The sequence below is a fragment of the Papaver somniferum genome, chromosome 7 (assembly GCF_003573695.1).
Source record: "Papaver somniferum cultivar HN1 chromosome 7, ASM357369v1, whole genome shotgun sequence".
In the NCBI taxonomy this organism is placed as follows: domain Eukaryota; kingdom Viridiplantae; phylum Streptophyta; class Magnoliopsida; order Ranunculales; family Papaveraceae; genus Papaver; species Papaver somniferum.
Genome location: NC_039364.1, coordinates 260,675,885 through 260,699,524, shown reverse-complemented (window position 1 = coordinate 260,699,524; position 23,640 = coordinate 260,675,885). Strand labels below are relative to the sequence as shown.

Below are 23,640 nucleotides of genomic sequence, written 5' to 3'. Positions count from 1 at the left end.
CTTGAAACGAAAATCAAGAGTTCCGATGACATTTTAAAGCATGGAATTAAGCGCATTCCTTCCTTCCTTTCTCATAGCTATGATGCACATGAATGGTTATAAATAACGCATCGTACATCGCCTCATTATCACGTTAAACTACTGCATCGACAGAATGTAAGCCAATTTAATTTTAAATAGGTGTAAGAGTAGATTTACCTGATCGACGTGTTGCTGCTTCTTGTAGGTACCAAGATATCTGTTTAACGGCAGAAAGTATCAAGATTATAATCGAAATCGGCAGCCGAATAAAACGATACTTCTTTGATGAACTCAATAACCCATCTTCAATTCAGCATCAGCTCTCAGATTCACTCTTCTACAAATCGAAATCTCTGATTTCTCTTGATTCGAACTCGACAGCCGAAGAAGCTGCTCATCTCTATCTCGAAGCAGCAACGGATTCCATTCTGTTGTTATGAGTTGTCTTTTGGTTTGGACGGGTTCCTTTAGCTATTTTGTTTGGCTGTATCCCCAGTCGAATCGAGAAGATTTCATTCTCTTCTTTATTCTTCTCTTTCTTCTTCTCTGTTCTTCTTTTCTTTCTCTTTCTGCGATCTTAGTTCAACAGAACTGAGTACGTTTCGTGTGAGGATTTACTATGCAAATCGACTGTCTTGTTAGACCAAATAAGAGGAGGTTGGGTTAAAGTTGTTTGAACTCGGGAAATCAAGGTGTTGATGTTGTTGCAATTGAAATTAGGGTTTCGAGATTTAGGTTTGAATTTGTGAAGAGTTAATTAGTAATTGAATTGTTAACGAATAAAGAACAATTGGGTTGATGTTTAATTGGAGCTTTGAAGTTTATTCAGTGCAGATTCATTGAAGAGGTTTGAATTAGGGTTTTGGGAGATGAAATTGAACTCAGAGTTTATGTGAAATTGAAGTTGAAATCATACAATTGATGATGTATATTATCTGTCGATAGTAAGGAATGAGACTTGGCTATTGATTCTCGACTTCCAGTGAATACTTGAATGAAATTCGGGCTGTTGAAGATGGAATTCAAGATGGAGAAGAAAGTGATTGAGAAAGTAGGAGACGGGTATTTGGTATCGATTGGAATTGACCTGAGTTAGCATTTCATTTCTAATTGAATTGAATTATAGTCATTGATGTGTGCTTGTGTTAGTCTGGGGATTTTGATGTTGTTTTGTGGCTGCTGTGATGTTATTGAATATAAGGATGAGTCTTGGAATGGTGGTGATGATTGTGTTAGTTCTGAATGTGTATGAACTGGTTCTATTGGAGATGTATGTTGTTGGTTACGAGGGACAAATCAATGGGTTATTATAGTAATCAGAAATTGCAAATAATGATGTTGTTGTGATAGTTAGTCACAATTGTGGTGACACAGGGAAGTTGAACTGAATGGATTGTGGTGGATATGTTGTTATGAGTTGTTGGTGATGTGTAGAGGTTATATGACTTATCACAGGTGAAGCGAGATCTCCCTATATGACATTTCAGTAATCTTACCACATGTGTGAAGGACATTTCAGTAATCTTACCACATGTCTGAGATCTCCCTATATGATATTTTGGCGAGATATTGACAAGTCAACGCGATAAATTGACCGAGATGGTTAAAGTGGATGGAATCCGTTTAACTTGCCTAGTTTTGCAAGAAATAAAAAAAGTGGCCTAGAAATGAAAGTGAGGGTCCAGACGAGGCCTACTTCTGCATATAATCCAAAAATCAATCATTTTGACTAACTTTTGATGAAGTTTTTCATGTAATCTTCAATCTTTAGTCTTCACGAGTAACTTGGATGAACCTAAGAGTTTAATACCTAATCTAATCTAGACCGAAGCTAACTTTAGTCCGTCATAAATCTATAAATAGTTTTGGCATCTAAATTGGACAAAATACTTTCCATATCAATGCGTGGAGGTTCAACCGAGCATTCTGTCTACAATATCTCCCTTTTATCAATTTTAGTGATAAAACTTTTGAAATGCATATGGACTTTCACAAATTTGACTTTATGTACAAATGCCATGATGATTTCTTGATTTCTTGAAAGTTCAAATTTATTCTTCTACGATTCTTCATGTGTTTGTTGAGTACAAGTAATTGAAGATTCAACAACGATAGATAACAACTTTAATGTCCTTACCCTTTATAATTTTCATGGATGACTTTCATTTCGCGTATAGTTGTTATCCCAATGAGTAGTATCATTTGTCACTCTTAAGCAAACTATACTTTTTCAAACATATAGTGATACTAGTTCTTACTTTGATATGTACTCCCCCTTAGCATTTACATGTCAATTTTTGCTAGATAGGACGATGAGCGCACATATTAATTCACTCCCCCTTAAGATAATGTTTCGAAAATCCATACGTCATTAGTAATAAACCATTATTTTTTTCTCACCCTCTTTGTCACAAAGTTGAGAAAGGTAATGAGAATTAGGTTCCTCATGAATTAATCCATTCAGAGAACAATCGACAATAAAAATTCTATCATATCGTCAATGATGATTTCACTAAGTTTTACAACTTAGTTTCTTCCACCTTAAAGAGATTGAAGAGACTTTTCTCTCCTAAATTCCACAAACACACTCTTATCAAAGATATGTTAATTAAGCGCTAGTTCAATTGAGAACTTATCACCTGCATTTGATGTTATTCTCAAAATAGAACAACAAAGGCGATCATTTTATTAGAAAAATGATTTTCTCAGATTTTAACAAACCGCACAAGAAGATATAAGATAGGGATCAATCGTCAAAAGTATTCATCTTTAGTTATTCAAGGAAGAACATGAGAGTTATAAGCATAACTTTCAAAGATTTTCATGAGATCGTCCACAATGAAAAAAATGGTAGACTATAAATATCACGGAAAACAATACATAAAAGATATATTCATGGTGATCAATTTTTGCAATAATCTTCAATGAACTATTTAACTAGACAAACTCCGTAGATGATAACATAAAGAAGTAATTGCTGCTGAAATTTTATTACTTTGTAAATATTAATTACAGAAAAAAAAGTCAAAAAAAAAGAAGAAGAAGACAATACTTGTTAATGCCTGCAGTTGCCTTCATTAATATATCTACTATACGCATCGTAACTAATTTAATTGTATAAATGTTTCCCACGTATTAAAAACACAAATTGTGGTAAAATTTTATTACATATAATTTTTTTTGTATAATATGATTCTTTTTATTTTCGTTTAAATATTATTTTCGCACATAATATTATTATGGATCTATTGGTAAACATTTAGCAAAAAAATTCTCTAATTCCAAATAATCCATATAAAGACAAATATCAATTTGAAATGTTGTTTATTTTTTCTAAAATCCCGAGAAACGAAGATCACAGTTCTTTTTATATATAAATATTCATAGGAGTGTAAAAGTGGAATGTCGTTTTGTAAAAAATCTTACATATCCTTTATTAGTGATATGTATTACAATAACATAAAATAATATGGGTAAAAATATGCTTCAAAAGTTGTATGTGCAAACCCTAGTTGTTAGTTTCATATAAGTATGACTATTAAATTTTTTAGAAAAAATATAATACATTGGTGCACCTAAGCCCAAATTTAAAGGCACGCCTAGAACCTTCAGAAAAGTGAAAGAAAACTTAGGATAGAAATACCAAGTTTTCCAAGAGCCTCGTCAGGTTGTGTGATTAAGTTCTGTTCTGGAGATTAGAACTTGCTTGTTTTTCACTGAAACTATAACTAAGTTAGTTGTTATCTAACTCCTTTAAAATCCTAAGCTCATAAGGCTCCATGTTGAACGGTGACCCTCATCCACTCACAGAATTGCTCCGTTTCACTTTTCCTCAAAGGAGAGAAAAAAGAGGAATTCCCACACAAATTTCGCCCACAAAACATAAAACCAAAAAAAAACACATACCAAACTCTAAGAACTAGTTTTCTGTTTCGCTCACAAAACATTAAAAAAAAATACCCCAAGAACAAACCCTACGATATGCTTTTTCATGGGATAATGATGATACAAAGAAAAGAAAAACAACTATCCGGGGGAAAAAATCTTTCTCTGATGGGACAGAGAAAAAATCTGTTTTCTATTAATTTCTTTCTCACTCACTCGATTTCTGTTTTTTACTTTTCCTTGATTTTCACTAAAAAGGTATGAGCTTAGACTACAAAACCTAATCCTGTTTTCCATTTTTACTGTCACATTCTTTTCTTTTTCATTCACTCGATTTTTTCCATGAGTTCGTTACATTTTGATAAGATTATGGATTAATTTTATTTTATCTTATTTTGCAGAAACAATTTTTTACCTCATCTTAGGAAGAAGAAGAAGTCAGGCGCATAGGTTTCATCTGGTAAGATTTTTCATCACATGTCCTAATTTTTTTTTATTTTTTTTTGTTGAAATCACTTTGTGATGGAAACTTATGATTTTGCTTTTTTTTTTCTTCCTGTTATTTCTGATTGATAGCAATAATGAATGTATAGAATTGACGGTTTACACAAGAGAATGAAGGTGATGAATCTTAATATTCATAAAGGTAATTACTGATTTTGCAAAACTTTGTTTTTTGCTTCTCTTTTTTTTTTTGAATCTTAATATTCATAAAGGTAATTACTTTTAATATTCATCAATGCTCACCAGGATACTAATGAACTACATCTCGATTTCTTACACTAGATCTGCAGATGGCACGGAGGGTTATACAATCTCACCAAGATGAAGGCCAAGCAACGGATATGATAATGATTCAATCATAGCTACTTTCCTTGCTGATATGTGTGAAGTGGTATTTGTATTTCAGAACATTGTTTTTCCTGTATTGTTTTGTGAATGAAATTCATTATTCCTTTTGGATTATCTAACATGTAATTAGCAAGAAGAACTTGATAGACAAAGTCTTGATCCTGAAATTGGATATATTTTTGTTTTTTTGGTCAGCTTTGAATCCAGAGACAATAGTACTATATAGCTGGCAGGGTCTGCCATTTGGATTTGGTTTGTGCAGTATCATGTTCATCATCATAATTTCAATACTGTTGAAGGCAGAGGCATTTCAGATTCAATGAAGATGGTGATGACAGTGAATGGGAAAATGATTCATATAGTATAAATTGTTGGTTTTATAATTAAACTTCGTTTTTTATACGCCAAATTCAAAAATGTATAAAATTCCTGGAGTTTCTTTATAAAAACGCAATGGATGTGCTCTGGAAATATAAATTTGGGTGAATAATTAAGGTCAGGAGTAGAATTATGGACCACAAGGATATGGTGCTCACGATGCATATTTGCGCAAAAGTGGGAATCCTTGGCTGTATAACAGGTTCACATGCACAACAACATTGCTATGCATTAGTGGTGTTAGGCGTCTTTTGTAACTTTCTTATTTATATGCTTTGGAAGCTTTGTGTCCATGTATTCTCTTTTCAAATGATTTGGGCTAGGCTATTGGTTGAGTTCGAAGTAGTTGATTATTCGGAACCACATATAGCGTGGTTGTAATATTTGCTATCTTTTATGTGATACTTTGTTTATACGAAAGAAGTGATATTTTGTTTATACATAAATGTGAGCCACAACAAATCAAAAATTTATGACATGCCAATTTTGTTAAAAGAAAAATATAGTTTAATGCATCGGCGAGGCGAAGCGAGCTTTACCAAATCAAATCAGGACGGGGAAAGGCAAAGCCGAAACCGAGCTTTACCAAATCATATCGGGACTGGGCGAGGCGAAGTCGAGCTTTACCAAATTAAATGGGGACGGGACGAGGCGAAGCCGAGCTTTACCAAATGAAAAATATGGTTCAAAGAAAGAGGCAGTGATGCATTGTATTTGTAGTTGGTGCATAGCTATGCCATTCTATTTGTAGTTGTAGATTGAATTGGTGAACCAAGTTTGCGAAGCCGCCCGGACGTAGCACGAGCACAAAATCTAGTAATCTTTTATTGTTGCATCTGTTCTGATTCTGACTCACAATACGGCAGAACATATGAAAATCCCTAAGATAAATCCACTGTTAGAAGATTTCTGTTTCCAGAGCCATAATAATGGGCATGAAAGATTTGAGTAACATTTTTCTCTTCCTTTATTCTAACAAGTCAAGCGTGCCACTACTGAATTTCAAAAAATGAATTTTTTCTTCTTTTTTTCTTTTTCTCGAAGCAGTTTCAAGTCTGGGAAAATGATGTTTATGAAACAACACTAAACCCTGGCCCAAATAAGACCAAAGACAAAGAACTATTTTTCAGGCACCACCCTTTTTCGAGGGGGGACCATCATGTGATAAAAATATAACTTAATCTAAATCATCAACACAACAAAATAAAAAACAAATTCAAAATTATAACAACGCATTACTTTTAATGTTTCGCGGACCCATTACTTTTATACGGTTCATTTTATTCTCTTTTTCCCTTATTATCATCGTCGATTAAAAGAAATTTATGCAAACCCATTAGTGATTCTATTATGGTTGAAAAACTAAGTATTAATCATCAAAATGAGTTGAAAATGGGAATCACAGTAGCAAGTTCGGTTAGGATAATTTTGATAAAAATCCTGGTTTTTTAAGCGAACTTTTAAAGATGAACAACATGACGAACACTTCGGTTAAGAAAAAAATTTGTTCCTAGCCGAACTCTTCTCTATATTACTAAATGTTCAGTTCGGTTGAGTCGCAAAATTTTTGAGAGCAAGCCGAACAAATAGAGAACTTTGTGAGCATGCCGAACTTTACGAGTCCCGCTGATTTAAGACTTAAAGTTCGCATAAAAAAATGGTGCACTCGACTATATCGAACATCACTATGTATACTCTAGCCTAAAAGTTCGGCAATATGTCCTGGAAACTGATAGCCGAACAAAGCAAAAACTCAATTAAAGCTGAGTTGATCGACTACCTGTGCCTTCAGAAATGTTAGCCGAACTACACTTGCGGATGAGCTCGGATACATGTTCTTCAGATTTCGTAGCCGAACTCTATTGCCATAGCCGAAATCAGTTCATAAATTTTTTATTTTCTGGAAAAGTTTTGGCCAATTCAAGCAACATTAACTATATTTGTAGTATACCCGGATACCCAAAACCTTCATTTCGAAATTAACCTTCTCAAAAAAAAAAGTTCGAAAACCCTCTTCTTCTTCCGAATTTTTCTAGAAAAACTCAACTTATAATTTAACCTCACTAATCACTAATTAATTTAACTTAATTCTTTAACTAATCATTATACTAAGTAATTATTAAGAAAGGTAAATTTGGTATTAACATAAAAACTAAGGAAATGGGTGACTTAGGTTTACTTCGTAATAACCACTCAAAATTGGAATGATGGTCCCCATGAAAAAGGGACGGTGCCCAAGAAAACCATTCAAGAAAAAAAAAAAAAAGTTTGCAATTAATAGGCCGGGCCAGCGGGAGGAACTTTCACAACTGGATTTGTGCTTCTCATTCCTATCTGGTATTTCAAAGAAAATCAACATCTTCAAATGGAGAACAAAGAACACCTCACAAGTTGCAAATTTCTTGAATCTTGAAATAGTAAGCTGGCATACATGATACATCATTACCTATAATCTTGAAATAGTAAGCAGGTATACATGTACATACAACAGAAGGAGAAAATACAAAAAGCACATAACTAAAGTTTCTTCTCGCGAATCCACGTCCAGTCCCTTTTGCATCGAAAAAGACTCACTATTGCCAGCAACGCGTCAAAACCACCGGAAGTTGTAGTGATTGGAATCAAGAGATGATCCCAAACAGCAAAGTAATCAGCTTGGCAAGGTAACTCCAAGCTAAAACGTACGCAGCGGCGAAGCAGGCCCTTCCAATAGGCCCGGTGGAAAATTCTTTCAGCATGGTGACCCAAGTATCAAATTGGGTACCGAACAATCGAGAGGAAATACCGTCATGCTTGAAATAAAAGAGAATAAAAACCTATCCTTAGAAGGCCCCCAGTCACGATGAAGATCCTTTACAGACCCCCGATCAACCCGCTAAAAAAATCTAGATCTGCAAAAGAAAAGGAATACTAGAATAAGAACAGAATCTCATAAAACTATACCAATGGAAAAACAAACATAAAGAACTGAGGCAAGGACTCACCGAAAAGACGATACATCAACAGTAGGGAAAAGCGCATCATAATCCTCTATAGAAGCCATAGAACTCGAGAAGAGGAAAAGAAATTAAACAAGGAAGAAAGAGAAAGATAAAAAAAATATTCTCCTTTCTTTAGGGTATTTATTCAAGAAAAAGCAATAAAGACGCACCGCCAGAAAAGGAGGAAATCAACAACACATGTAACGATTGTGCGGGAAATACGGAAACGCGTTGAATAAGGCAGATGAAAATACAGGTCTGACACGAAGCATTGACTAAGGATTCTCGCATTGCTCCACTTACAAAAGAACAACGCGAGAAGAGGCAAAATGTAAGCGTGAAATATCGCACAAGAAAAATCTGCAGCTTCCCCCCAACCAAAACAAACACAAGCACGAAGAAGAGAAAATTAGGCAAAGAGTAATTACGCGATAATGATAGAGAAGCACAAAGAACATTCACACGATAAGTACAAAGCGATATCCACCAGAAGAAGCACGAAGCAATAGCGCGATGGATGTGGACAGCTCTCAAAAGCCCGACGAATAAGACAAACTGAAACAAGATCAGTCAACCAAGATCTTGCACGCGAACTTTGGTTGTCTTCTACTGATATATTTACCTATATAAGGGTTCAAAAATGATAGAGAGAGAGAGTTCAGTTGAGTAAGAGTGCTAAGAAACATTTATAGAGAGAAAAGAAAGAACCCATTAGAGCTTAGCCTTAACCTCATATTTCTCTCCATTGTTGCACACCAAATATCCTTGTGATCATTGTAAGAACATCATACATTCAATACAAAGGGCTTGGGAAGATCATTTTAGTGCCAAAGTAATGTATAATATCATTAATGTTTGGGTTAATCTATATGATTTAAGTTTTGTGTTATTATCATTATAACCGGTGTAGTTGTGGGATTTTCCGCACCTACAAGAAGGGTAAGTTTGGTATTAACATGAAAACTAAGAAAAATGGCCACTTAGGTTTACTTCGTAATAATCACTCAAAATTGAAATGATGGTCCCCATGAATAAGGGACAGAGCCCAAAAACCCATTCAAGAAAGAAAAAAAAAATTGCAATCAGTAGGCCGGGCTAGCGGGAGGAGCTTTCACAACTGGATTTGTGCTTCTCATTCCTATCTAGTATTTCAAAGAAAACCAGCATCTTCAAATGGAGAACAAAGAACACCTCACAAGTTGCAAATTTCTTGAATCTTGAAATAGTAAGCAGGCATACATGATACATCATTACCTATAGTCAAACCAAATTAGTTCTAAAACCAAATTCCTTGGTTGCCAAGGTACATTCAAATAAAATCGAAAAAAGAATAAAAATAAAATAACTTTGTCAACACCCCCTTAGTTGGAACTAGGAGGAAAAACCAAGTCTCATCAATAAGGAATATCTGGAACCGTTAGCTCTCAGTGCCAGAGTTGTGAACTAAACACAAGCTAGAGACTCAATGTTTTGATAACATTTAGCAGTTGAAGGTTTTCTTAAACGTTTTGATATGTCATAAATTTTCTTGAAGCTCATATCTTTTAGATCACAAGAGACAACCATAGCCTCTTTTGTTAGCAGAAAAACCTTTGCTGACTCCGTTTCTTCTCCTCTCTCAATATAAAACATATAATCATGCCAAAGTAGAGATCTCAAAAACGGGGTAGGCTTGCCATATGGATTTAATCTCATGTCGATGTAGAATTTCGGAGTGCAACTAGAGTTAGCAACATCCATCTCGAATATGCTGATACGATAATAAAGGTCATAATATTCACCAATCAGATAGAAATGACCCCCGTACTCAGCAAGGTGGTAAACAGAACCAGTATATCCTCGAGCAGGATTTGGCAGTACCCCTACCAACTCTCGATCAATGTCAAAGTACACCATAGACCCTTGTAAGTTGCACCAGTACAATGAACCTTCCCAGAAGATACCAGATGAGTTCCATGGTATACATTCAGCTTGGGCAGTACATGAATAAAATCCAGACAACCTCCAAGAGGATGCTTCAGAATCGTAGATTTCAATTCTATATTCATCACACTTGGTAGTATTATCAAAATTACTCCAGAATGCTATAACTTTGTCATAAGGGGATTTGAATGGATCAAATGCTAAACTAACGCTATGAATAAACTTTTGAGAGCTTGAACTTGTCAATGGTTTGGGTAAGATTTTGTACTTGTTTGTCAAGGGATTGAATATGTAATAAGTAAAATCATTCTTGCGCGGTGCATTACTTCTACATAAGAATAAGCCATTGCAGGATTGCTCAATCTTTATACCAAATTCATCTTCTGCAAAAGTTAAGGTTTTAAAAGGGACATGGGTATTATTTTCATCAAGAGAGATGTAATCATACGTTGGTTTCCCATAGAACATATTATCTCCCCAGAAGATTCCTGGGATAGAAAATTTTGGGTTTTGAATGAAATGTTTGTGAACGAATTTGGGGTCAACGATTATAGATAGCCACTGTTTCGATACGCATTTGAATACAAGAAGAGATTTAGATGGTAAGCGAGTTAGAATGAGTATCAAGATATCAACATTACTACCTATAATCGATGCTGATGAATTAGTCTCATTTTTTCTTATTAGCTTTGGTAAAGAAATATAAGACATATTTACCTTAGAACTGAGCAAGCGAGTTACAACGAGTGTCAAGATGTCAATCCTGCCTCCTACAATTCTTTGCTTTGTCGAAGAAGACATCTTCCCTTCAGAAAAATTTCAGCTCTGTCAAGAAACAAGCAAGAAAACCCTGTTGATTATGTGAATGAATAATACCCTAAGCAATCCCAATGATTTGAGATTTTTCCATGGATTTGGAAGGGAATTCTGACTGGGATCAACAAAATTCAGCAGAATTTCTATGAGGAAATAGGAAATGGTTTCATGGAGAGAAAGAAATAAAGCCAATTTCTGAAGAAAAGAATCTGACTGAGAGCAAGACCCTTGAAGCACATGAGATGAGACGATATTATTTGGATCTAGTCAATCTTTGACAATGCCAAACCTTTAATATAGGTGCCACAAAAGCTAAAATCAGCCTCATTAACCAAAATTGCCAACGGACACAGCGCAAGCAGGAGCTGCGCTGTAGAGGGATTGCAAGGCGCTGGTGGACTAGACTTCATCTCTGACAAGAGTTTCTATGAATTAGTAGTAGTGCAATGTGTGTTTGGATGAGTTTACCCCGGTACTCGTCCATTAATGCTTACCAGTAACACCCTGGGAATCCATCACGGCATAATTTCTGTTTCAAGAAATCAATGCAGCAAAAGTATGAAATGTGCGATTTGTCAGTGATACTACTGCTTGTGTTGGGTTTCACTTCGGTAGAACAAACAGATAAACAACAAGAGACTGAGAGAATAAGTTACACTTACCCTATCCTTTTAATAAAGTTATACTACAAAAGAACAAAATCCATATAGAGCAATACCACTGCTTATGAGTTCTCATGTACAAAGATAAATGTACTGATTTTTACGTGGTATATTAAACATATAATCAGTATATTTGATACAATGGTCAAATTATAAGAGGCAAAAAAACCTGTTTACAAGCTGTAATCACAGATGGGTATCACCCACCAGTACAAAAAGGACCGTCATCCAAACTGGTAGACGAGCCACAACTTTCTTCACTATCTTTTTCTTTCTCGTATTTTGTTTTTGCACAAAAAGTTAAGCAGTGATCTAAAAGCTTTACAAAAAAAATTCTTGCCTAATTAACTGCAGATTGTCAGGGTCAAGTTTGGTCTGTACCCAACACTCGAACTCATCCTTCAAGTTAAAGAGGAAACTACGATATTAAGCGATTTCTTCTTTTTTCAATCGCAGAAGTGCCACTGGATGTTGATCGCTGTTCCCAAAATCTATCCTATTATTAACTACTGTATTCTGAGATCTTAGCTGGTTGGCTGTGTTATGGCTGCTGTTTTTAGCTACGGGTACATCGTGATTATGTTTACCTTCATATGTTGTAATGACGGCTTTGGGATCTGTTGCAGCCCTCTCGACATGTTTACGGACATTACAGCCTAGAAATGTGCATTTGTAGTAGCTCCTGTAGAGTAGATGTTAAAATGAATCAGAAACATATTTCGAGTTTCAGTGAAATGTAATTTGGGTCGGTACCATGCTAACCTTAAGTTCAAACAATATCAGTTGACATATTCTATTGAAATCAAATATCACTGCGCTAGCTAGAATGGCCACAAAAATATATTCTGGAATTATGCAACGTGGAAGTACCTTGGGTAATCATTCCCTTTCACCACTTTCTGCCCATACTTGCGCCACCTATAGCCATCATCCAAGAGATCAACTTCACTTGTTGTCTGCACAATGATTCTAGGTTCTGAGACAGCTCGGTGTGAAGCTTGCTCGGTTACCCTGATCTCTCTGCTTCTGTTAATTGAGCAAAAAACAACTCTTTAGAATTTAAGAAAACACTAGCACCTCCGAACTTGAGCATATGAAGTAATATGACATTAAGACTTACATTCTTTTTGGTTCAGGTTCATCATCATCCCCTCCATCCTCTCTGGTTTCAGCACCATCAACTTCCTCGTTGTCACTTGAACCAGATAATTGTTCACCTGTGGCTTGACTAGATTCCAGATCCCTCCTATGTTTTCCATCATTTCCCTGTGAACCCATTTCAAGATTCCCCTGAAAGTTTATGTTTCCATTTGAATTTGCGCTTTCTTTCACATGTTTTTTTGGTTGAGGCTTTTGATGGTTATGCTGCCCCTTGTAGATGATCTCAGTGACTTGACCATCAAGAGAACGTTCGACCTTTTTCTTTACTACACAATTTTGATAAGTACATTTGTAGTAACTACGAGGATATTCACTGCCCTTTACTTGTTTCTGCCCATATTTCCTCCAATTGTAACCATCATCCGCAGGTTTATCAACAATAAGTTGAGTAAGTTGCGTAGGTTGAGATCTGTAATCTGACTGAGAAACCTCTGACGATACAACTGTCTGGCTTTTCTGGTCTGCTGTTGAAGTTGAGATCTGCTGTGGAGGAGCTGAATTGAATGTAAAGGGTGCATGTTGTCCATATGACACTGCAGGTGGAGCTCCTGAAGATGGATATTCAGCTTGGATATGTGGCTGGAACTGGAAATGGGAAGCTTGAGCTGTAACTTCCGCCAGGGCTTCTTGGTGCGAGAGTCCAACAAGTCCCTATGATTTATCCAGCAAGACAAAGAATCAATACACTAAACACCTTACCATAATCTCCTTCCATATAAATTAGTGTGCTATGGCAAAGACGTAACACAAACACCAAACCCAAAAACATCTTAATTGGAGTAAATCAACACTGTCTAAATCCAAAATCTGAATGATGGATGAAACATTCTCTATGATTACAATCTTAGTGAATGTTCAATAAGAACTAAAGAGGTCCATGTACGGGTATCTAACAATACAATCTTCGCAAAACGGCATAAGCAGTGATTACACTCTTGGCAAAATGTTGGAGCAAATGTATTAATCCTTTGGGATGAAGGAACGAAAGTGTGCTTAATTTATAGCAGAAAGATGACATCAATTTACGCATCCACGCAGCATGAACACTAAGCATTTCCAGTACCAAATTACTAGTTAATCTAAGATTCTTTAGCCTTAAAAGCTCATTCTAGTTTCCGAATTATCCGTAATTTCAATCAATCAATAATAACTCCTAACTAATCCAATTTCAAATCATACTAACAAGTTTCTACAATTGAAGATTACCAATTTGAAAAGGACCAATTCTTAATTATCCATTATAACAAAATTGGGTTAAAGTATAAGATTCTAAGATTCCAAACAGAAGTACACAAAATTAAAGTTCACCCAACCAAGAAAGACTATCATGGATAAGAATTTCAAAGGAATCAACCGACATAAAGTGAAAAATTCCCCATTGCAATCCACTCACCGGAGAAAAAGCAAAAGAGCCAGGAGAATCAAGTAAGCCAGTAGGACTCAAACCAGGAGGAATCGTGAAATAACCACCACCGCCGCCGCCATAACCACCACCACTAGCCGGTGTTTGAGATTGATGAGAAATCATCAAATTCACTGGCCGGTTCTGTTCAAACCTAGAATCCTTTTCACCATCTCCTCCTCCGGCAACAAATCCTCTGTCTGCTTCAACCAAATTCTCCATAAAGGGTTTTCTACTAGCAGCAAAGGGAAGAGGCGAACCCATAGCTCCAGCAAGAAGCTGAGAGAAAGACTTGTAATCAGTATCAGTATCATTATCAGAGAAGAAATTTGACACCAGAGTCATCGGACCCGGACTCGCTGTAGCTCCGGCGCCACCACCACCACCACCAGTAAACATATTCTCTATACTCGAACGAGGTGGTAGAGATATAGTTGTAGGTCTAGCTGAAGCTCTTGAAGTACTTCCATTGCTGTTTTCACTAGCCATCTCTGACTCTCTGTCTGTGTGATTTGAGTATGGTGGTGGTTTATCTGGGATTTGCCATTTTAGGGCAGTTTTTTTGGGGTTTCGTGAAGCTTTTCACTTGCAGAGGAGAAAATCTTCTTAGGTTTTTTCAGTGGAAAAAGAGGTCTGTTTTGTTGGGTTTGAGGAGGAGAGGAGTTCAGAGATCTAGGTTTTAGTGAACAAAAAAGTCTACGGTTGGAGAAGGAGAGGAGGGAAAAAGACAGCTTTTTTTTTTTTTTTTCTTTTTTCTCATTTAAAGCTTTCATTTAATTTTTGACCAACATGGATTTTAAATATAAAAATGAAATGAATAAACCGACATCCATGGTTGCCATATTTCGGGTATAACCACCACAAGTAAGAGCAACTCATGTTACAAGTGGGGGTACTTGCCGCTAGATTTTCTAATGTTTTTTTTTCTTTTCGTGTATTATGGATTTTGGCGCATTTTCTGTTTGATTTGGACAATCATTTCAGCGGTAGTTTGGTATCAGATTTTATGAAGCGTAGGAAGTTTTCTGAATCTGCTTTGAATTGTACTTTTGGCCAATTTCTCGTCGATGTTGTTCTGGACGCCATTAACACGCCCCATGTCTCGGCTATTAGGGGGTGTTTTTGCCCAAAGGTTAAGTCATTTTCATCGCAGTTCCTGCAGTCGAGTCCCTGCATATGAAGCATGCATATGCAAATCCGAATGTTCTCTAGCCACATAAGTAAAAAGCAAAAAGACAAAGAAAAAAAATGCTTCACAAAAAGTCAAGTTTTTTGCTTATAGGAGTCATTCCAAAATCATATACCCAAATTAGCTTTTGACTTTTATGCTTCTAGAAATCAAAAAGCAACTGATGGAGTAGTATCCAAACATGCTCTTTAAGAGTAGTTCTCATATGCTCATATAATCCAAAAGTTGTCTTCATTGCACTGTCTGATTAACTACAAGTATAAGAAAATAATCGAAGATGCTACTTATCCCCCAAATTCATCCCCAACTTGTGGCTTCATCTAAGAAATTGGACCAATTATTCAACACCTATTGGGGGATGGATTCGGGGGATGCGAAACATTTGGGGGGGAAATATTGAGGCTCGATTTTCTGGAATTTGGTGAATTTTTTTAGTCATTCTTCTACTAGTTCAATGTTTCTCTGCTTAGACTTTTTCTCTGTCACAAGTCGCAGCCCCTTACCCAGTGGATTAAAAAACGCCAATCACAACCACCAGTATACCTTTTCCAACATCAACAACTGTGGAATCAGCATCACCTTCAACCTCATCTCTCATGCTTGCAAGTCCAACATAAAACCCAACATGTACCCACTACCCAAAAGAAACCAGTAACACCAGTGCTCTTTCATCTCAAAACCCCATGTCCAATCTCTTCACCTTCATCCTCCTCTTTTTTCTCTTCATGCTCGACATTCGACAAAAAGAAAACCAACATCAAAATCGAAGCTTCAAACAAAAGAAAAAACATCCAAGTAGAAACAAACCTATATCAAAAGGAACTGAAAATCCAAATAAATACCACACAACCACTTTCACACAACATATTACCGACCAAACAACAACTACCTTTACCTATTTTTCATTACCAAAACAAGGTCTAGGACATTGAGCTTAGATCTCTCATCGTTCATCATTCATCATTTGAAGACGAAGAACTACTAAAGGGAGCTTGTGGAACTTCATCAACAAAAGGTATGTGGAGACTTAAACTCATCTATCACTTGGAAAGTCTATTTATACTCTATCTCCTATATCGAGACATAAGTCGTGTTACCATTATACACATTTAAAATTTCGAGTTGAGTTTATCTTGCTTATATATTTATCGAAATATGTGTTGGCCATATTTCGCTTTAGCCATGTTCATCTTACATTCGTGACAAAATTCCGAATAAGATCGTATGAAAATTTCCGAGTTACGTCTAACATGGTTTGTGTGATACAATCATTTGGTGTTGCCTTGGAATGTTTCATTATGATAATTTCAATAACTTGAAAATCGCTTTGACGAAAAATATTTTGTGAACAACAACTATATAACGTCCTCTAAGAAAGTTTCAATGATTGAAATTAAGAGTTGATAATATAACCATATTTGGATATAAGCATATATAATGTCTTCGCACATTAGTGTATAAATCCATAAACCGAGAACCAAGTGTATGCATATGTGTGTATACAAAATTGGTGAAGGAGACAACATAAGTATGTGTACCCGTACGCATACTGGTAGGCGTTTTCGAACCGAAAATATCTGCTGAGTTTGGGAATTACAAACTCCTAAACTAGTCACCTTAAGTGTGCGTACCCGTACGCATACTGGCGAAAGTTTTCCAACCGAAAATTTCTGTTGAGTTTGGAAACTTTACAAACTCAAATCCGGTTGCTTAAGTACGCATACCCGTACGCATACTTAAGCTGGTTATTTTGTCAAACCGGTCTATTCATGAATTTAAACATTTTGAAAAAGTGGGGGTCTGACAACCACACCCAATATTTCGCTTAGCAATCTGTATGGACTAACTCCAATGTACTTTTAAGAGAATCAACTAGACAGTCAGACTCAATCTTAATAAAAGTATATCAAAGAGTTATATCTTAATGTCTTGATTCAATACTTACTCAAGCAAAAATCTGCGAGTCTAATTAAATACAAGAGAAATCACTTGAACGGTACCAAAGACCAATGTTCAAGGACCAATCAATTTCAATCAACAACCAAAGTTTGGATTTCCCAGTTGATCGATTTAACGCACAACCTGTGATATTTCAATTATATAACAAAATATAATGCGGAAAAGAAATAACACAGACACCAGAATTTTTGTTAACGAGGAAACCGCAAATGCAAAAAAAACCCCGGGAACTAGTCCAGATTGAACACACAGTGTATTAAGCCGCTACAGACACTAGCCTACTACAAACCAACTTCGGTCTGGACTATAGTTGAACCCAAATCAATCTCACATTGATCCAAGGTACAGTTGCGCTCCTTACGTCTCTGATCCCAACAGGATACTACACACTTGATTCCCTTAGCTGATCTCACCCACAACTAAGAGTTGCTGCGACCTAGAGTCGAAGACTTTCATAAACAAATATGTATCACACAGAAAAGTCTACGGTAATTGATAAATTTGTCTCCCACGGAATTACCTACGAGTTTTTGTTCCTTCTTTTGATAAATCAAGGTGAACATGAACCAATTGATAACCCGGACTTATATTCCTGAAGAACAACCTAGAATTATTAATCACATCACAATAATCTTAATCGACTAGTGAAAGAAAATATTGCGGAATCACAAACGATGAGACGAAGATGTTTGTGACTTATTTTATATCTTGCCTATCATAGAAATCAATCTCAAGCCAATCTTACGATTGTACTTAGTACGATAAAAACAACAAGATCAGATCACACAACTACAAGAAAATTAGTATCAGTCTGGCTTCACAATCCCAATGAAATCTTCATGTAGTTAACCTACAGAGTCTCTATAGAGACCTAAGGTTAAAGGAGAATCGACTCTAGCTAATACTATTAGTATCACACAGGAGGTGTGGGGATTAGGTCTCCCAGTTGCTAGAGTTCTCCTTTATATAGTATTTCAAATCCGGATTTACAATCAATGTTAGCTTAGTAACAAAGCATTCAATATCCACTGTTAAATGAAAACCTGATTAGATTCAAGCTAATATCTTTCAACCGTTAGATCGAAACTTAGCTCGTTACACACAAATGAAATGCACGTTTATTTAGGTTTGTGTAACCGTATCCAAATATGTACACTTAGTTGGTTCAACAATAGTTAACCAAATGGTTAGTCGTATGAGCACTTTCATATCAACCATATTAGTTCAAATGACTCAAATGAACTAGTTAGAGAGTTATTCAATTGCTTAGATCTTATAGAAGTATACAAGACACAATCAAAGCAAAAACGATTTGATTCACTCGAATTGATTCATGAACTTTATAGCCACAGTTTGCAAATATGCATTCCTTAGTTTATATAAGTTTAAGTTCACGAATAATCGTTTTTAGAAAATAACCAAATCAAGTAAGCATACTGGTACGCGGAATTAAGTACTCGAAAGAAGTTTGTTTTCAGTTCATAAACTCCAACAGAAATTCACGCGATGTGAACTTCCGACAGTGCGCGTATTGGTACGCAGACTTTAGTTCTGATTTTCCAGAGCAGCAAAGTATGCATACTTTGGTTCAAGGAATAAGGACTTACACAAGTATGAGTTACCACGCAATGTTTATATCCAGCCATGGTTATATATTCTAAACTCTCATTTCGATCATTGAAACATTCTTAGAGGATGTTATATAGTTGTTGTTCACAAACCATTTTTCGTCAAAGCAATTTTCAAGTAATTGAAACTTAATATGACTTTCGTCACTAGGAAAGATGAACTTGGCCAAAGCGAAAGCTTACCAACAAATATTTCGAGAAATAGATAAGCAAGATAAACACGGCTCGAAATAGTAAATGTGTATAATCAAAGTCTATATAGCAATACGACTTTTGTCTCAAGATAGGAGATAGAGTAGATAGACTTTTGAGTGATAGATTAACTCAATTCTCCACATACCTTTTAGTCGATGAAGTTCCACCAGTTCCTTGAGTAGTTCTTCGTCTTTGTATGAGGATCGCCATGGAGTCTAGAGCTCAACTACACTTTCTATCCTAGTCCGAGACTTAGCTATAAGTAGACTAGAAATCAAGACTTATAGTTTTGGCAACTAAACTTGACAACAAGATTGAGATAGCAACGCTTGCGAGTTCGACCGAGCAGTGCTCTAACAATCTCCTCCTTTTGTCAGTTTTAGTGACAAAACTATCAATACATATCGAATACAAAATAATATAAACTTTCGTAGCTTCTCTTCCACATGCCTGATCTTCTTGGTTCTTCAACATTACTCGAAATCGTTGTCACTTCCAAGTACTCCAATGATTCCAAAGGTTATAAGTTTAACATCATCGTTGTTGAAAATCTGTAGCTATAACAATGAGAAAACAAGAGTTCTCAATCATTGTTACACAATGTTATAGTATTATTACACAGCATCAAAGTTCAATTGTATCACAACTTTGACAACAACACTATGGTGATATGAATCACTCCCCCTTAGTCAATACTCCATCTCACATGGAAACCACTCCCCCTTACATAATGATCCGAAAACCATATGTATTTGTAGTGTGAACTACACATTAATTCTCCCCCTTTTTGTCAATAAAATTGGCAAAGGTACGAAAACTAGTGGGATCCTAATGAAACTTCCATATAGACATTTCATGACCAAAAGAAAGCATATATCAACTTTTTAGATGCAATCATATTTCTTTCATCAAGGAGTTTATAAAGATACAAGATAACCCCTATAATATTCCACAACCGCACTCCGTACAAAGATTTGGCATTAAGCACAAGTTCAATTAAGAACTCTCCCCCATAAAATGTCATTCCCGAAAGAACAACAAGACCGACCTTACTTTCACAAGAAAAGAAGGATTTCTTTGGACATAACAAATCACATACGAATATGAATTTGAATCCAAAATACTCAATTAAATTAACCACAAGAAAACCCATGATTAATTTAATCGGAATTTCCCAACATAAGAGAACTTATGGAGCCGAACAATATATACATAAAATATGGATCAGGGAAGATCAATACTGCGGAATAGACAAGGACTCATTATATTTTTCATCACTATTAGCACAATGACATACAATAGACATAATCCTCGTAAACAAAAGTTCATCCTATTGTCCAACAATATTTGCATAATGACATATAATAGGCTTAAAACTTTTGTAATGTCAAAAGTTCATTCATTCCTTCATCAATACATGCTTATCGACATATGAAAGACTTAACTTTTGACAAGGTATGGGACAATCATAGTTCACGGAAGCAAACATACATATCCGATAACAAATTGCAATATATAAAACCATAAAGATCAATACTGCAAAAAACATCTTCCAAACAAATTTTTAGAATTTAAACAAATAAATCTAAAAACAACAAAGATGGAAACGTTGGAAATTTCTATGTGAAATCACAATAATGACTATTCCAAACTCTAGTTATTCTTCTTTAAAAAAACACAAGAAATAAAATTCTCATCAGAAGATTCACTAGATGTTAAGACCTTTGAAGAATTCTTTATTGTCCCCGAACTCCTAGTCGTCAAGATACATTGGGACATAAGGTTCATGAAGATATGAGTTAATATCAATAAACCTTCTTGACTGATATCGAACCAGGGCCTTCTGAATCTCATGAGTCTTAATTACAAAAGCCTTTATCTGTTGAATCTCCCTTCGTGTCTCCTTCAACACTTCAAGAACATCAGAAAACTTCTGAGAATTTGAAGGAACAACTCTTGGCTTCCTCACATTCCTTCTTTTTCTTTTCAAAGTTGGAGGCAACGGAGATTTATCTTTTTCCTTCATGATTGATTGCTTAACAATCATATTAACATCTTTTCCATCTGAAGACATGATGCTTGGAGTATCCATAAGAATATAGGTTTGTGAGAGAAAATCACAATTTAAACTCAAAAAGTAGTCTTAGAAAGAGTTTTAGGGAAGGAAAAAGGAATGTAGGGTTACGCAACCTTCAACAGGTTCGTGCATGCACAACTCTGAACCCTAGACAAAGTAGAATTTTCGAGAATACCCTCCTTTATTGATAGACAGGGAATTCCAAATTTTGCATCAAACAAAACTAAGAAAAGAAGAAAAAAAACTTTTCCTAAAGCCTGAGAGGTGCACTACCTTGTCTCTTTTGATCAGGCACATGAGACAAGACACACAAATCAACACAATCAAGTTGTGTTGTGGTGAACAACAATCTGTCCACCATGTTCCTTTTGAGAGAATCCATAGACCTATGTCTATCAAAACAATTAGACCATACTTTCTTATCTAATGGTCTTGTTTTATCCTTGGAAACTAACTTCGTAGACGAAGATAAAATCTTACGTACCTCAGCGGTCTTTTGAGCAAGTTTAAGCTTGTTTGCTAATCGATTTGCTCTTCGTTGAAGTTTGCTGACATGTCTCAATTTGTGTTTGTACTTGTAACACTTTGATAGTTCATGACCTTTGAGTGAAAAATACGAGCACGTCAATCATGGATATAATTCAGGCATCTGAGATGTGCAAGCTGCTAGACACATAGTCGAACCTGAAACATTATACATAGAGTTTCCAATAGAAAGGTCAATTTTATCTTCCAGATTGGTTGAGTTTTCTTCTGAAAGAATATCAAGATTGACGTATGTATTGCTACAATTATCAAAATCAATATTTTCACAAAGAAGTGCAACACTTGATTTTTTGTCTTCATTAGACTCATAGTTGTCAGACATTTCATCAAGAGTTGCAGCAAGACCTTTGTTCCCAGTGTATTTCTTTCGATTTGGACACTCATTTGCAAAATGACCAAAACCTTTACATTTAAAGCACTGAGGCATATCCTCGTCATCAGTTTCATCATTATCCCTATTTTTAGGAGGAACACGATTATGGGGTTTATCTGATGACCTGGATTTATCTCTGGATAATCGTTTACTTCTCTTCAAAAGAAGATCCCTAAATTGTCTTGTGATCAACGAGACTGACTTGTCAAGATCTTCATCTGATGAATCAGCCTCAGAAAGATCATCTTCAGATATGCAAACACTCTTACTTTTATCAAGTAATTTAGTGCTCTTTAGTGCTTTGAAAGCAACATCCTTACTAGACTTGGGCGTATGCTCATGATCAAAGATCTTTAACTTCCCAACCAGAGTATTTATGGATAGCGTTGCGAGATTATTTCCCTCAACGATGGCATGATTCTAAGAACCGTATCTAGATGGCACGATCTGAGAATTTTCATCACAATGTCCTTTTCAGGAATGGTCTTACCCAATGCAAAAGATGCATTAACAATTTCATACACTTTGTGATTAAACTCATCAAATGATTCTTCATCTGCCATACGAAGGTTTTCTCAATAGAATTTAGGTTTTGAAGCCTAGTTTCTTTCTCACTGGTATTCCCTTCAAATACGATTTCTAAGATATCCCAGGCTTCTTTAGACTTTGTGCACGTAGTCACATGGTGCTGAAGATATGGGGAAATTGCATGTATGATAGCATTTAAACCGTCAGAATTTTGCTTTGCAGCAAGAATTTCTTCTGGACTATATCTACCAATATCCTTAGGTATAGATACATCGCCTTTTGTATTAACTGGAGGATCATAGCTATTAACAACACGTACCCATACTTGAAAATCACGAGCTTGAAGAAAAGCACGCATAGCAATTTTCCACCATAGGTAGTTTGAGCCATCGAAGACTGGTGGTATGTTTATGGAGATAGAATTCCTGCCCATAAAGTCAGATCGCTACAAACACAGACTTGTAAGGTCTTTAAACGTGTTTGCCTGCTCTGATACCAATTGAAAAAGTGGGGGTCTAACAACCACACTCAATATTTCGCTTAACAATCTGTATGGACTAACTCCAGTATACTTTTAAAAGAATCAACTAGAAAGTCATACTCAATCTTAATAAAAGTATATCAAAGAGTTATATCTCACTTTCTCAATTCAATGCTTACTCAAGCAAATAGAAATCTGCGAGTCTAATTGAGTACAAGAGAAATCACTTGGACGGTATCAAGGACCAATGTTTAAGGATCAATCAATTTCAGTTCCAACCAAAGGTTGGATTTCCCAATTGATCGATTCAACGCACAACCTGTGATATTTCAATTATATAACAAAATATAATGTGGAAAAAAAATAACACAGACACCAAAAGTTTTGTTAACGAGGAAACCGAAAATGCATAAAACCTCGGGACCTAGTCCAGATTGAACACACAGTGTAAGCCGCTACGGACACTAGCCTACCAAAAACTAACTTCGGTCTGGACTGTAGTTGAACCCCAATCAATCTCACATTGATCCAAGGTACAGTTGCGTGATAAGCACGAAAGTGCGACGCATTCTCACCCATAAAT

General features: G+C 35.8%; 2 protein-coding genes and 2 long non-coding RNA genes across 4 annotated transcripts; 1 reads left to right on the top strand and 3 right to left on the bottom strand.

The window, feature by feature from the left end:
* The first annotated feature begins 3,967 nt into the window (after positions 1-3,967).
* LOC113293711 lies at positions 3,968-5,451 on the top strand. The gene is made up of 5 exons (XR_003332492.1): positions 3,968-4,164; positions 4,308-4,366; positions 4,483-4,552; positions 4,693-4,801; positions 4,954-5,451. It is a non-coding gene; the product is annotated as an uncharacterized LOC113293711 (long non-coding RNA).
* A 2,076-nt stretch (positions 5,452-7,527) lies between these two features.
* Positions 7,528-8,232, bottom strand: LOC113293710. The gene is made up of 2 exons (XR_003332490.1): positions 8,121-8,232; positions 7,528-8,027 (listed from the first exon to the last, which is right to left on the bottom strand). It is a non-coding gene; the product is annotated as an uncharacterized LOC113293710 (long non-coding RNA).
* Positions 8,233-9,389: 1,157 nt separating this feature from the next.
* On the bottom strand, positions 9,390-11,313 carry LOC113300258 (F-box protein At5g07610-like). The gene is made up of 2 exons (XM_026549468.1): positions 11,146-11,313; positions 9,390-10,865 (listed from the first exon to the last, which is right to left on the bottom strand). Exon 2 carries the CDS (start codon positions 10,839-10,841, stop codon positions 9,561-9,563), a length of 1,281 nt encoding a protein of 426 aa, XP_026405253.1. The 5' UTR covers positions 10,842-10,865; positions 11,146-11,313; the 3' UTR covers positions 9,390-9,560.
* A 282-nt stretch (positions 11,314-11,595) lies between these two features.
* LOC113300257 (probable WRKY transcription factor 3) lies at positions 11,596-14,803 on the bottom strand. Its single transcript, XM_026549467.1, has 4 exons — positions 14,073-14,803; positions 12,639-13,330; positions 12,389-12,544; positions 11,596-12,200 (listed from the first exon to the last, which is right to left on the bottom strand). The coding sequence occupies exons 1-4, from the start codon at positions 14,568-14,570 to the stop codon at positions 11,945-11,947; spliced, it is 1,602 nt and encodes a 533-aa protein (XP_026405252.1). The 5' UTR covers positions 14,571-14,803; the 3' UTR covers positions 11,596-11,944.
* Positions 14,804-23,640: the final 8,837 nt, after the last annotated feature.